At 38.3% G+C, this 14,663-nt stretch overlaps 1 protein-coding gene across 2 annotated transcripts in view; it reads right to left on the minus strand.

Annotated features, from left to right (window-relative positions):
• Positions 1–14,663, minus strand: part of rbms3 (RNA binding motif, single stranded interacting protein) — a 340,839-nt gene that overhangs the window by 167,039 nt on the left and 159,137 nt on the right. For both annotated transcript variants that reach the window (XM_059350713.1, XM_059350712.1), the window contains one exon: positions 2,136–2,194. In XM_059350713.1, coding sequence (XP_059206696.1) covers positions 2,136–2,194 — 59 coding nt within the window. The remainder of the gene's footprint in view (positions 1–2,135; positions 2,195–14,663) is intronic.

Here is a 14,663-nt window from a genome sequence, read left to right on the forward strand (position 1 = left end):
GCTTATATTTGCTTTTTGGCATCTCAGCAGCGCTGCATTCCAGGAGGGTGACTTATGGGTAACATTGTCTCCCACACAACACAGTGCTAAGCTGAGCTGATTTTTTTTGTGCTGTGCATAACTCAGGTCAGCTGGACATGGACAGGGATAACTGTGATTGAGTCCAGTGTATTTCTTCATTCACATAAAGAGGTTTACCTCACCTCTATACTTTGTTTTTTTCCTCTTCCCACAGGCCTCTCATGATAAGTTGTTTGTTGGACAATATAGTGTCCCAGAAATAATTGCAATAAACAATATTATTGTCATTTTATGCTACTGATACAATCATAATATTAAAGGATATTAATGCAAGTGCACCCTTTTCAAGCAATAAATGTTTAATTCTTAAAATATTCTGACCTTGAAATTGAATTTTAAAAAATTGAATATAAATAACACAATAAAATAATATAGTAAAATCATAAAAAAACCCCAGAAATAATATTTATTTCTTAAAAATATTCTGACCTTGGAATTTGAGTTTCAAAAATCAAAATAAATAAATAATAACACAATAAAAGTATGTAAATAAAATATATTATAATATTATAAAATAATAAATAACAGCAATAAACTTTTTCTTAAAATTCTTTAAAATATTCTGACCTTGGAAATTGAATGTAAAAAGTCTAAAATAAAAAGAAACATGAATGAATAAAAAAATGAATAAATAATAATAATAATAATAATAATAATAATAATAATAAAAAGATACATAAAATTAAAAATACAGTTTATGTTTAGGACTTTTGTTAAGAAAAAGATCAAAGTAACAACACATTAGCTATAATTTAGATATAAGTTACAAGAACAAGTTCTCTACTTTCAATGCCACTACTTTTTGTTTTTTGTTAATTTGGCTTAGGTGCTGTTAAAAAAAATGTGTAGGCATCTGAGTCTGAAAAAACCCTGTAATGTTGATTTAAATGTTGTTGACATTCTTATCTTAACGGGCGATATCGAACGTATGGACATCATATCATGTTTTCTGACCTTGCCATCTTAATAATTATTGTGACAAACCTATTTTCCCAGCCTCACCTGCCTCAACTCTGTCTCTCCTCTTCTTTAATCCACCCTGTGTTGTTTCCTGTGACCTGTAGATACATCCTTCCGACTAACATGCATCCAGTCTTGTCTTTAATAGCCCATAGGATTTTAAAAAAGGACCTGTCAGGATAATCAACCCCCTTTCTCCCCCCCCTCTAACAGGCAGAGGTTATTTTCCTCAACATGTTGACCTAGAGCATGCCCGGCAGGATAAACTCAGGTGTGGAGCAGGGTTAAGAAGGCAGCTTCACCTTGAAAGGCCACACTTCAGAGCCCGGGAAACCACAAAAAGCAATTAAAAGTATTGATGGAACTTCAATAGCTCTTAAACAGTGCTGCCAGACACCTCGGGGCAAGTAGCACACTAATCTTTTTTTTCTCATCTCTCTATCGCTCCGTTTTCTCTCCCTCTCTCTCCCCCTCTCTTTCACTCATTCTTCACTAAGCTGGTGTTGATTATTACTAACTCATTGCAGAGAGAAAAGTGTGTAAAATGTATTTATAGGCATGTGGGGCAGGTGGCACAGACCCTGAGAAGGTGAGTGTGACAGTGATAGTAAATCGTTAATCTAATCCCGACCACCTTGTTAGTCCTCTAATTGGTCGAGTATGCGTGTATTTTCAAGCATGTAAATGTGTGTGTGCTCAAGAAACAATTTCAGAATGAGCCGCTAATGTCGTCGTTGCATGTGCGCACCATTTACTGTGCATAGCCTAATGGATGTTTCACAGAAACACAACAAAAAGATTGTCTTCCATATTAGAAAACAGGAAATGGAAGAGGAGACAGGGAGGGGCTGAGACGCTGCTTATCCTCAGAAGCAGGGCAGCGACAACCAAGAGCAGGTTGTTTACCCGAAGCCTTCCTGCAGCGCTAAGCCAGCTACTCGCTAAATCACTGATTTACGGCGCACGGCTTCCTCGGCTGATGTCTAAATTTACGGCTTGGACTGCTGTTCCCCGTGACAAGACATAGTCTTTAGAGTGATAGCTGGTGCACTAAAACAAGGCGGGTCTACAAAACAGACAAAGTAATGACTTACCTTTGCACTGGTTGGTGTTCTTATCCAGAATGGCCTTGGTTGACACTATTTTTCCATACCTGTAAAGACAGGGAAATAAAATTGAGTGCTTTTGACCTTCGAACTGGTGGGGCAGTTCACTAAGATTGCCGTCCCGTGGTTAAAGTAGATGTCTTATTTTTCATATTCTCTCCGCCATTTAGTTGCAACTAGCAATTTGCAAAAGTCGCACAAATGTCAAAAGCCATTGGGAAGAGAAATCACTTGAGGTTAATAACATTATGTTCATGGCTGACTTCAAAATGAATGTGCAGCCCTCTGACATTTGAGGGAGTCACTGAACATTTTCAAAAGGTCTAAAAGCATACGAGCACAGTGAATGATCCCAAAAAGTTATGTTGTTGTATTAGAATACAGTATAAGACAATTAATTAGGATTGATTCCTTTCAGGTCCACACCAAACCAAACCACACCATGACAAAAAACCTAGTGCCTCACCAATGATATAACCATAATAACAATTTATTCTACTGCAAAATAATCTGGTCTGAAACTGTGTAGAGATGCTTCTGATAACCCAACATGTTTTGGCTATTAATTAACCCACATAATGAACACATTATTGATGTTGACATACATTTGAACAATTTCTATAAATAAAACAAACGGCAAGCATGGAATTTGGGATACACTGTAGTAAGGATTATTTCAGTTTTTTTTAGTTTTTTTTTAACATTTTCTGAACGTGTTTTTGATAATTATTGTGATTGTTATGAATTGGGATAACTCTTGTTTGCTCGATGAGATATTTAGGCCCTGATACAATGTTCCTTAATGTTCTATTGTATAATAATAATACCAAGACTTCCCATTGTATGACATGTATCTATTTGGTCAATCCTTCGGTGAATTATACCGTTTCAATCTGTTTAATTTAGTCTTAAATATGGAAGAGTTATTTCTGGTGTATGTATATATCATTTTGTTTGAATTTGCAAACATATTATTTGTGTTTAGAGCTGGAAAAGCTCAGTACATGCAAAACATTGAAGTCGTCTATGGAGGTGCATCTTAAGATCTAAATAATGCACCCGTTAAATATCAAGAAAACTCTGTTCCTTTGACTTTAGACCAGGTGTTTGTTCAGCAATAGCAGGATTGTTTTCTGCTTCCTCAAGATAGCCAACAATGCATCTGACCACACCTTATTTTATGACCAACACGCCCACGAGGTGCACAGCTGAGAGCAAGTAGATTTTACACACGAGTGATGGGCATGAACATGCTAACTGCATCAGTCTAAAACTATCAATGATATTATTGCACCCCTTTGTGCCAGATTTAAGATCTGTACTAATTGTCTCTGATAAACCCAACACACACAAAAAAATAAATTATCCACAAAAGTCAACTACTCTCGGTATGTTACTGGAGGAGTTTCCAGGAAAAGTGAAAGGTATTACATTCCTTTATTCCACAGCTCTGCATGCACTGTGGGTTGCTATGATTTTTTTTTTTTTTGGAATTGAAAGATTGACCTCACTGACTGACTGACAGTGAGTTATTCTATCTGCTTGTCTCAGCTAAAACTGCAACATTCTGCATTGTGTGCAGGGCGAGAAGCATCGTAGCACTGTAAGTACAGTATTTGTGTGTGTGTGTGTGTGTGTGTGTGTGTGTGTGAGAGTGTGCCCATCTGCATGTGTGCATAGGCTGCATGTATTTGTGTATGTGTAAGCACATGTGCAGCTGCAACCTTGAGTTCACATTTACACTTGTGTATGTGATGCCTCCATGTTTGTGAATAAATGCATAAGTGAGAACAATTCCCTGTGTGTTGAACGCACATCACAGTGAGTGAGCAGAGGAGAGACGTTTTGCCGTAAACACACACGCACACACACGCACATGCGCGCGCACACGCACACGCACACACACACACACACACACACACACACACACACACACACACACACACACACACACACATTCTGTAGGGAAGAAGCAGTGGTGCATCCCGGCCCATATTTCACCAGCAGGGGATAATTGTGCCATTTCTCAACGAGTGGCGGAGACTCTATTTACTGCATGCTGCGGTGGGGTGGGTGGTGGATATGAACTGATGAGCTCCGAGAGGAAAACTACCAGCTCACACACACAAATACAGATACCGCGTGAGTGCACACACACACAAATATGCACACACGGAGACAGCACTCACCAATCAGTGGATTGTCTCTCTTCAGCAGATAAACAGGCCATTTTAGCTATAGGGATCCATAATCTTCTGCAAGAGAACAGGGCTAACGTGCATCATTTGATCACATTGAGACACTCTCAAGCATAAGTACACAAGATGAACCTGGAACAGTGAGTGCTCATTTGATTAGAAAACATGCAGAGCTGGGTTAGAAACTGCGGTATTTCATTGTTTGTTGAGAAACAAACTAAAGAGGAACTCATGAGTAAAAATGGTGATAAGAGCATTATCTTTAATCATGGTATATGTCATTTTATAGCATGATATTGACTGTTAATTGATAAAATACCAAAAAGAAATTAGGACTGGGTGATAATGACAATCTGAGATACATGTATTCAAATAAAAGCCTCAACTTTCAATATGCAGCATGTGATGTTGATAGGTGTAGTGCGCTTCCAGGACCTACAGGTGGTCGTTTGAATGGGCCCCCAATAAAATATGACTTTAAAAAAATAAAAAAAATTGTAGTGTTAAACTTGCGCTTTATGTTACGCTTTATGTTATGCACTTTATGGTTATATTCATTAGAGTATCTGAAAATTAAACCAATAAAATCTAGCATTTAGCAAAAAGTCAATGCCCTATAAAAAAAAAGCTTTAAATCTCTGCAGAGAAAAGTCTGAGTCATCCACCACTAAAATGAGTTCAGTGTTTAAAGTTTCATGTTTATTTTCTTTTCTTTTTTTTTTATAACTGAGGTGCTCTCCTTTCTTGTCTCTCACACTTTTACTATATCAGGATATTGATATATTTATATATAATTTTTTTTAATTGTATTTTTTTCTAAAAAGAACTTTAGAAGTGTGATTCCATTCATAAAAAATAAATAAACACCTTTATAAATGTAAAGGTTTTACATTTTGTGATATATGCTCCTTCTCTTTCTTACTGAAAAGACTTTCCCTTTCACTCATTAAGACAATGAACAATTGTTCTCACCTTGTGCAGGATAGATGTGCAAAAGGTAGGAAAATATTTATTTTTTTCAGCATGTTATGTCCCCTGGATGGTAAAACATCATCAGGATATCGACCCAACTGTTATTTTTATGATATCAACATGGATGTGTTGTTCATATTGTTGAATTATTAGGGAAATAACAGTGTGTGACCTTAGGATGCATCTTTACTGACTTTGATGCACCAGACAGATTTTAATGCCTCAGAAAAGAACGAAGCGTACTTAGCGAACTTAGCGACTTCACTGTACAGCAAAAAAACACTTGCAAAAAAGAGTACTAATATCCATATGACGACCGCTTCTCTTATAACAGAAACAAGATCAGAAATGAAAACCAAAATCTGATATCACTATATTGATTTCTTGTAAAGCTCCACATGCAAGCCTCTGAGCTAGCTAGAATGTCCCTGCATGTGTTTGTGTTAATTTGTACACAGGTGTCCCCCCCCCTCTTGCTTCAGTACTTAAGTGAAAAATGTTGTATGCTTTCAGTCTGGGAAGCAGTTAAAAAGCTCTGTGCTTTTGGCACAAATTGGGGGAAAGTTCTCATTAAAACTTTGTTTGGACTCTGGGGAAGCAGGAGACAGTAGCTTTCCAATGCCAACTCATCACTGCTTGCCTCATTAAATGTTAAAGATGGCTCATCAATGCATCCTTTCCGCGGTCCAAATGCACACCACAAAGACACTGCAGCGAGATGAAAAGACAAGGTGGAAGGAGCCGGCTTCCTGCCCATAATGGAGGCATATTGGAGACGGATGGCGAGTGTGATCAGCCTGTTCATGTATGTGGCGTGTGTGTGTGTGTGGCGTGTGGACGACCCTGCTGGTGGCTCCTTCGCCTCTCTGCCAGGCAGGCCTGGGGATGCTTTGATGTGACAGAGGCAGTCCCTGTGAAGCACAGGTTTAACACTGTGATGCTGTGGCCGGGGATGCAGAGCCTGTCTCCACTAATCCTATTTCAATCACTCTCGCAGCCTCTTATCTCTGACTCCGCTGGCCCTCGGCCCTCCCTCCTCCTCACAAATCTTCTCCTCTCCCTTGCTCTCTCGCTCCCTTTCTCTTTTAATGTCTCTTTACCATCCTCTCCATTTCTCTTTTCCTGCTCTGTACCCTTCATTTCTCCCCTTTTTGTCTCCCTCTTCCTCCTCTCCCTCTAATAGGAATCCCATGGCAATCATTCTGATGCAACATCGGATCAACCCTCAGAAAAGAAGACGCCAGAAATGAAACCGCCTATAAAAAATGAAAAAAAAATAGAGGCTTTATGAGCTATTTTAGGCTGATGAAAATGTACAAATTGTGGTGGATGTAAAACATGTCATTCGTTTGACAGCTGTCTGGGCACTGAAATGCGATAAAATTGAAGCTGAGCCGAGAGCTCGGCTACGTTTTTAAGAGGGCAGCTGCATGCACACGAGTGACATCCCAGCGCTGCATTTCTATCTTTTCTTGCTCTCTTGCTGGATGAAACGATCCAGGCATGTTTCATTTCCGTCACAAGAGCTGGGAAAGTGAAGTGGCTCTTTACTCGATGTGGGCAGAGAAAGAGCTGGCCAGAACCACAACACGTCACTGTGGGGTTGCTGGTACACAGGAAAGCAAAGTGCTGGAAAGGATGGATGGACCACCCAAGTGTAGTGCTGAGACCTCGCTCTCAGCCTTTAGACACACTCTCCAAAGGTTTCTGACTGTGTGTGTGTGCATCAGTACACAACACAGCCATGCCTTGAACAGTAGGTAGATGAAACCTCAACGAGGATCTAAGAGCACTTTCTACCCATCTGTGCTTTCTCAAGGTCTTTGTATATGTGCTTGTGTGTGTGTTTGTGTGTGTGTGTGTGTGTGTGTGTGTGTAGATGTAGCATATCTGCATATGACCGTCCATCTGTGCCAGCAGATGAACACTCCACTATAGTATATATACCACTTGAGTTTCTACTCTTTGATGAAATAATAAGAACAAGAGAAAATAAAGGTAGCACTTTCCTGTAAGGTTGCAGTTTGTTGATTGTTGCGTCTCATTTCTGACTTGTCAAATACCGCGATTTGGGTTGCCGGGCCGACTAATAACTGACATGCCACACCCTCAAAATAAGACGTCTATAAGACGATATGTGTTAAAATTAGCATCATAAACACATTTATTGTTCAGACATTTATAAGGACTTATCAGAAGGAGTTTTATAATCATTTATTTCGTTTAACTTACCGCTTTTTTGTTGCTTTGTTAAGATTAATTCAAACTTAATTGTGCTTTAACAATTAACAATTTAACAATTAACATTTAATTAAGATTTTTTTACCAGCTCTAAAACAAGAACAATGCCTTATTGTTAATAACTTGTTTCTTAAGTACTTATTAACAGTTAATTATCATTTTACCTGATAAAGTCGTAACAATGCCTTATTAGGTTTAATAAATAATTTACTATGGACTTATTTATAGTTGACTTTGCTTTCAGCAGTTATTAGAGCTAAAGCAATTACAATGCCTAATTATTGTTAATACATTTCAGCTGTAAGGCTAAACCTTTTAAATGTTTTTTTTTTTACTTTTTTACTTTTTTTCATCACTTTCATGTAATTCAGATACATTTATGAACCTTGTTATGGCGCAACAAGCATAGTTAGTTGTTAATAAGGTCACCATTAATTGCAAATACGTGTATCATAAATGATAATAAAGCTACAACATCAGTCTAATAACAGTGACATAATAGATATGTTATTTAAGCTCAAAATTGTATTTCTGATGCTATTATTAAAAATGCTTGAACTCATAAGACCATAATAACTTAAAGCCTTTTACAAAATGTATGGTTTCTAATAAGTGCTTATAAATGTATTATAATCTAACAATAAATGTGCATGATGCTTTTATTAACACTTATATGGTTTTATTAACACAATAGGGTTAGTAGTCATCTAATAATGATTTATTAGGGTCTTATTATCTATTAACATATTATATTAACTTATTACAAGGAATTTATCATAAAGAGTTACCAAAATAAGCAAAAAGAATGAACCCCATGCAGCGAATCACTGTGTTCAGCTGTGAGACTGAACTGTATGAAGGCAGGAAAGTGCTTCAGGCTTGTTCAGCACCTTTGAAGCACCTGTGCAGGGGAATAAGGCAGGTGCAAAAGGCACTATGGAGAACAATAACTGCAATTTATCACCTCTTGTAGGCCTTTACGCAAAATAATTAGCAGAATGTAGATACTGTAGCTGAAAGAGAAAAGGTGCTGCACAGAGCGTGAAGGAGCAGGTGCAGCAGACTCCCACCATACAGATTTACTATTTGCTCTGTGCAGCAAATATTATCCAAAGGGGTTTCATAGGCTTAAGAAGTACATTGTTATATTGAATTATGTGTAATGGTTATACTAGGGCCGTTGTCAGAAACACAGAGCGGAATTCAAATATATTATTTCTACCAATTTGTTCAGCTAGCGACAACCTTTACACCAATTCCAACTGACGAAACAGTCATAATAAGTTTGTAAGATGACCCAATCTGCAGAACGGGGAAATTAACATATTCATGGCAGAGTTTTCTCAGCAGTAGTAGGAAGAAGAGGTATCCTGTTTACTCAAATCATCAGTAAAAGTATTTGCACATATGAGAACTCCACCTATTCTCGTAACACTCCAGATAACCTACAATTTTATAAGATGTGTTTTATTTTGTGATGTCTTTGATGCTAATGCAAGAGACAGGTGTCACTGAAGCAGACGCACAGGGAGGACAGAGCAGAGTAGGAAAAAAAAAAGATGGAAACGAAAACATGACTTCTTTATACTTTTATATCAAAGATAAAAAAGGAGAAACAGGATGTAAGAAAGAGCAAAAATCTAAAGAGGATGACAGATAAAAAAACGGAAGATCTCAGCACACACAGCACGTACAAACACTCAGGCGTTCACACGACTGGGTGGGTAAGAGAAGGAAAGAAAGAGAAAGAATGTTGTGTGTGTTTGCATATATATATTTATATATATCTCATCTTGCTGCAGCTGCCCTTGAAAGATGTCCCCTGTCTTAAAGCAGCTAACGTGTCTCACAGCTCACACATCTCTGTGGCTGAACAGAGGTCAGGCCTCTTGTCCACCAGGCAGCTTTTTGGATAGAAATATTAAACAGATGTTTCTGGGAAATGTTTCTGCTGCAGTTTCTGTGCAACTACTGAGGATCTTAAGCTTCAAATACATCTGCACATGTATACATATTTTATATAATGTTTTGCACTGTGAGGGTTAAAGACATGGTGAACTGAGAGCAGAGGCAGGGAAATACGTGACAAAAAACTGAACAGTAAGGCTGCAAACATACGGATATGTTCATTAATCTGTTGACTATTTTCTCCATTAATTGATTTGTTGTTTAGCCTATAAAATGTCTCATGAAAAATGCCTGTTCTCCCGTCAAAAATGTCAATATAGATTTTGAGTACAGGCAGCGAAAAACGAGCTATGTCTCCATATTTCACCGTCTGCTGCAATGCGTCCGCCGCCATCTTGCTGACATAGTAGTGATTGACAGCCAAGCGAAGTTGGAAAGGGCGGATTCCCGCATTCGATTGGAGGATCGGGTGGTGGATGGATCGAACAAAAGGCGGACTTTCACCCAGGACAGCGAGGTTGAAAGCAAAAGTAAACCATTTTCAACTGAAGTGACGTGAATCCCCGTTTTTGGACATAACATAAATTTTTATTACGTAACTTGCTGCAGTCACGCGACCCTCGTAACTACTTCCACCATTTATGTAAATTTATTTACTGTTTAAACTATCTTTTATAATGCCTTACCAGGAAGTTTTTTGCCCTGAACCTAGGTCAGTGGTTTTACAACATAAATCCACAGAAACTGCAGCCTTTATTTCAAACCGCGGACCGTAAGTGTGTGCTATTTTTAGAATGCGCCATTGTACCGCGAACGGCGCTGCGATACGTACATATGTGCCGTAATTTGTGGTACTGACACACGACCTGTTCTGCCTTTTTTTATGTTGGAGAACTTGTTGAAAATGTTGATCAGAGTTTCATTAAATGTCTTGTTTTGGGCAGACTTTATTTCTTCTAAAATTACTCAGACCAATCAATTAATAATCAAAATAGTGTGTCAATTATTTAATAGTTGGGAAACTAACTGATTAAAGCATTAATCTTTGCAGTTCTGACTAAAAAATTCCAAGCCCGGATCTGTAGGAAGGACAAAAATGCCGAAATAGCAGCACAAGACACCAAGCATTTATAAATGAGACATTTTTAGAGACAGGCAAAATAGGGCTGGTGGCTAAAATAAGACGTTACAAAGAAAAAGGAGGAAAAAAAGGCAGTAACTCAGAAAGATGCACCGAGACAGACGATGAATATGATGACATGTCGAGACGCAGTGGGAGGAATAAACAGAGGAGGGCAAAACTATCCTGATGGACACCTGGCAGGGAGCAGAGCAGCTGTTCAGTCCACCAGCTCTGAGTGGACATCAGTGACTTCTTCTCCTGACCTCTGAGCCTCTGAGCTGACAGTTTGGTGGTAATGTCCTTTATCTTTATCCCAGCATGCAACTGCACGGAGACCATGACACATTTTAGCAAAGTGAGTCCAAAGTCGACCTCGTGTCTTATCACAAAACTTGTTTGTTGGATCAAAGCTTCCTGGCCCGGTTAATCAAATTACTAGAACTACTTTTTAATATTATGTATGTTATGCGTGGTAAAGTATCTCTATTTTTGTGAAAGGATAATGGTGTCTAAATTATAAAAGCATAGCAGTATAAATATCAAAACACAGGGTTGGCAAGCATGAGCAGCAATAAATCAAAAGGCTTCAACAAATTGGATAATTCCTTTTTTGGCTTAAGCACTCTGTCTTTTTGTTGGCAGAGTTTCATCAGGTTTTTTTAGGTGCTGCATGGGATTCCCCCAGTGTTTTGTTGGAGGGTTTGCGGTAAACTGCCAAATGTTTACTTTTTTAAACCTGTCTGAAAATGGGAAGCATCTTGGAACAGTAAGGTAATCCGGCCATAAGTGGTTGCTCTGCCTTTTCTTATTTTTATCTCTAGAAAACATGGGAAACGCTGCAGACCATCTGGGTATCATATATACAGTAAAGATAATCTGCTACACTAAAACAACTTAATCAACATGGAGCTTGAAGTCTATTCATTTCCTGAAGATTTGAGCGAGTGCAGTACTTTGGCCGGTGTGTCATCACGGCCGTCTGTTGAAGTTGGCCGTGCTCGCTCTCTGTGGTCATTAGTTGTCATCAACTATTCTCATTTCAATTTTTCCTTATTTCCCCACTGATGTGATTTCTTTTCATGAACATTCATTTTACCTGGCAAGTGTGAAATGGATGACAAGTTGATTAGAACCATTCAAACTTTCCCACCTCCCCACATAATAGGAATAGATTATAGCTGCAAGCAGCAACACGGCCACCGGGCTCCAGACAGGCAATTTATAAAAGGAAAAGAAGGTGATTTAAAAGTTTTAGCATGTGTTCAGAATTCATTCTTGGAGAGTTAAATTTAAAACAATTTATCTTGGCATTAAGGGATTTTCAATAAAAGAAAGTTTTAAAATTCAGATAGCCTCCATCAGGTAAATTGTTCCCACAATTCAGTCTGTGTCACTGTGGATGAGACTGGATCAATCTGCTAAATCTCCCCATTTGTATTCCTTTCAATGTATTCCATTTATGTCTTGCTGTGTTACTCTCTCATCAATAATCACTTACCGTTTCTTTTTTATTATTAAATCCATACAAACCTCAAATTTGCCCAAAAATTATATATTTTAGGATAATTGAGCAATATCACATGAGGAGGAGTGATGTCAAACTTAATATCATCATGGCTGTAATTATCTTCGGTATGCAGCCTCGTGCATGTGATATGGCTTTTATACAACAATTCTAAAGCAGCAAAATTTAGGAGTAATTTACAGTAATAAGCAACTGGCTTATCTGATTAGTTATTTGGCTTTGCCAACACAAATAGTTCTGCAACTGGACTGCAGCTTTTGCCAAGGAACACAAACATTTTCCTGCACACTTGCAAGATAATTATTGTAAGTCTACACATTACCAGATCAATCGGGGGGCTGGAGCATAACCCAGCCGACATTGGATGACAGGCGGGGTACACCCTGGACAGGTCACCAGACTATCACAGGGCTGACACATAGAGACAGACAATCACGCTCTCATTCACACCTACGGACAATTTATAGTCAACAATTAAACCTAAGTGCGTGTTTTTGGACTGTGGGAGGAAGCAAGAGTACCCGGTGAGAACCCACGCTGACACGGGGAGAACATGCAAACTCCACACAGAAGAGCCACAGGCCGGAGTCGAACCAGCTGTGACGCAAGAGTGCTAACCACTACACCACCATGGTGTAGTGGTTAGCACATACACTGGGTGTAAGTGTGTTCTGTTTTGTGAGTTATACTGCAATTTAAGGTACGTTTTGCATGACACGTCAATGCAGTATCTTGTTCTGTGTTAAAGGGTTTTTTTACTTAAATGTTATTTGTGGAAATATGTTCATATTTGCGGTTTAAAGTTGGTTGCAATGTAAGATAATGATGTTAATTCAAAGCAGAGTGATACATGTATAGTTAAAAGTCAGAGTAATGTTGTGCTGTTTATCTGCACTTATGGAATGCCTCTTGTCCAAGCAGATTACTTCGTTGAAACCAACTGTTGTTGAGTACAACAATTTTGGATCTGGATCTGCATTGCTCAGGGGAGTTTTCGTTGAAGAAATTAAAGAAAAGGAAAGAAAAGAAATAACAGTATGACAAGAGACAGGAGTACAAGGCAGAATAGAAACCATTATCGAGATCGACAATTCTAAAACAAACAATGCCAACACATATGCAACTAGAGACTCCAGCACTGTCTTCACAGTAGTGAGTCATCAACCAAAGTGTGAGCGCAGGTCACAATAACACGAGAGCATGCCAGTGCTGAAGCTCTGAAGCCAGTCGTGCCACAAACAAAAATGAACTGTGAGTGTTCCCAAAGGCGGTCGAACTGTTTTCAAAGGCAGCACTGTGATGAGATGCCAGCACAGCTACTGCAACTCAAGGTCCACTTGTTTTCTCAGTAGCGGCAATGTTATACAGCTGCAGGAATGAAGGAGAAGGACAACTTAAGATGGTTTGTTTTAGATATGGATATGGAAGTGCTAAAACTCAGTTTAATTTGGAGTACAAAAAACAAAGTGCACTTGTGTGGGGGGGTTATGTGTTGGACTTTTTCTTGGTCGAGAGCGAATTACAAGGGTAGGGCTGCAAAATTCTGTTAAAATTCAAGACGGAAAATAAATAATTTATCGGAATAAGCATTAATAGACATCTTGGAGATATTGGCAAAGGCTGTATTTACCATGTCATATGCAGCAATAAACAAACATTTTTATCATATCATAAGCAGATATAATCCATTAATTGGCTAATTAAATTCATGCATTTGTAAAATACGTACATTTTGAAATGTGGCATGGGGTTAGTTAGCTAACATTAGCTAGCAGCTACTGAACTAATGGGGGAAAGCAGGCTAGTTTGACAATTAGAGCCATGTGGTCTGTATGAAAAGATAGGGTTAAAAATAAAATAAAAAATGTATTAAAAAAAATTCACAGTAAAGAATGGAAATCAATCAATTTAAATTCCTGTTAGGATGCTGGATCCAGCTACATCCCACATGATAACAGCTAGCAAAAAACTAGCAGAAGCTGGTTAACAATTAACTGCTGATTTACTGAAATACTCAAGTAATACAATCAAAAGTTACACTAAAGCATGAAGTCCTTTGGCTCCAACAGTGCAGTAGTTTTGGCAGTGGTGTTGACTGCACATGTGATAGAGAAAGTACTGTGCATGCAAACAGTAGGAATTTTATTGAATTACATTTTAACGGGATGCTGGCAAATTATCTGTGCATGTGATGGAAGTGGTTACAAATGAATCAAATGGGCAGACTTTTAACCAAATTGCCATAAAACCTGGTATTTCTTTTTTAACCCCCCAACCCATTTTAAGTTTGTTTTTGTGTTTTTTTTTAATATATATATTTGACTTAATATTTCCTTAAAATAAATGTGATTTAAAGATGAGCATTTTCTTTAAGCTCAAGCATAAGTTTACTGGATGTACAGTTAGAGAAAGTTAAGAGGAAAAGACAGTTGTGGCAGGAAAGATGTTCACCACAGAGACACGATGGGAAAGTGAACTACAGACTGTTAGTGTGTGTGTGTTCACTGAAAGTGTGCAGCAAGAAAAGACGAGAAACAGTAAGCATTACC

This window comes from Centropristis striata, chromosome 14, assembly GCF_030273125.1.
Source record: "Centropristis striata isolate RG_2023a ecotype Rhode Island chromosome 14, C.striata_1.0, whole genome shotgun sequence".
Lineage (NCBI taxonomy): Eukaryota > Metazoa > Chordata > Actinopteri > Perciformes > Serranidae > Centropristis > Centropristis striata.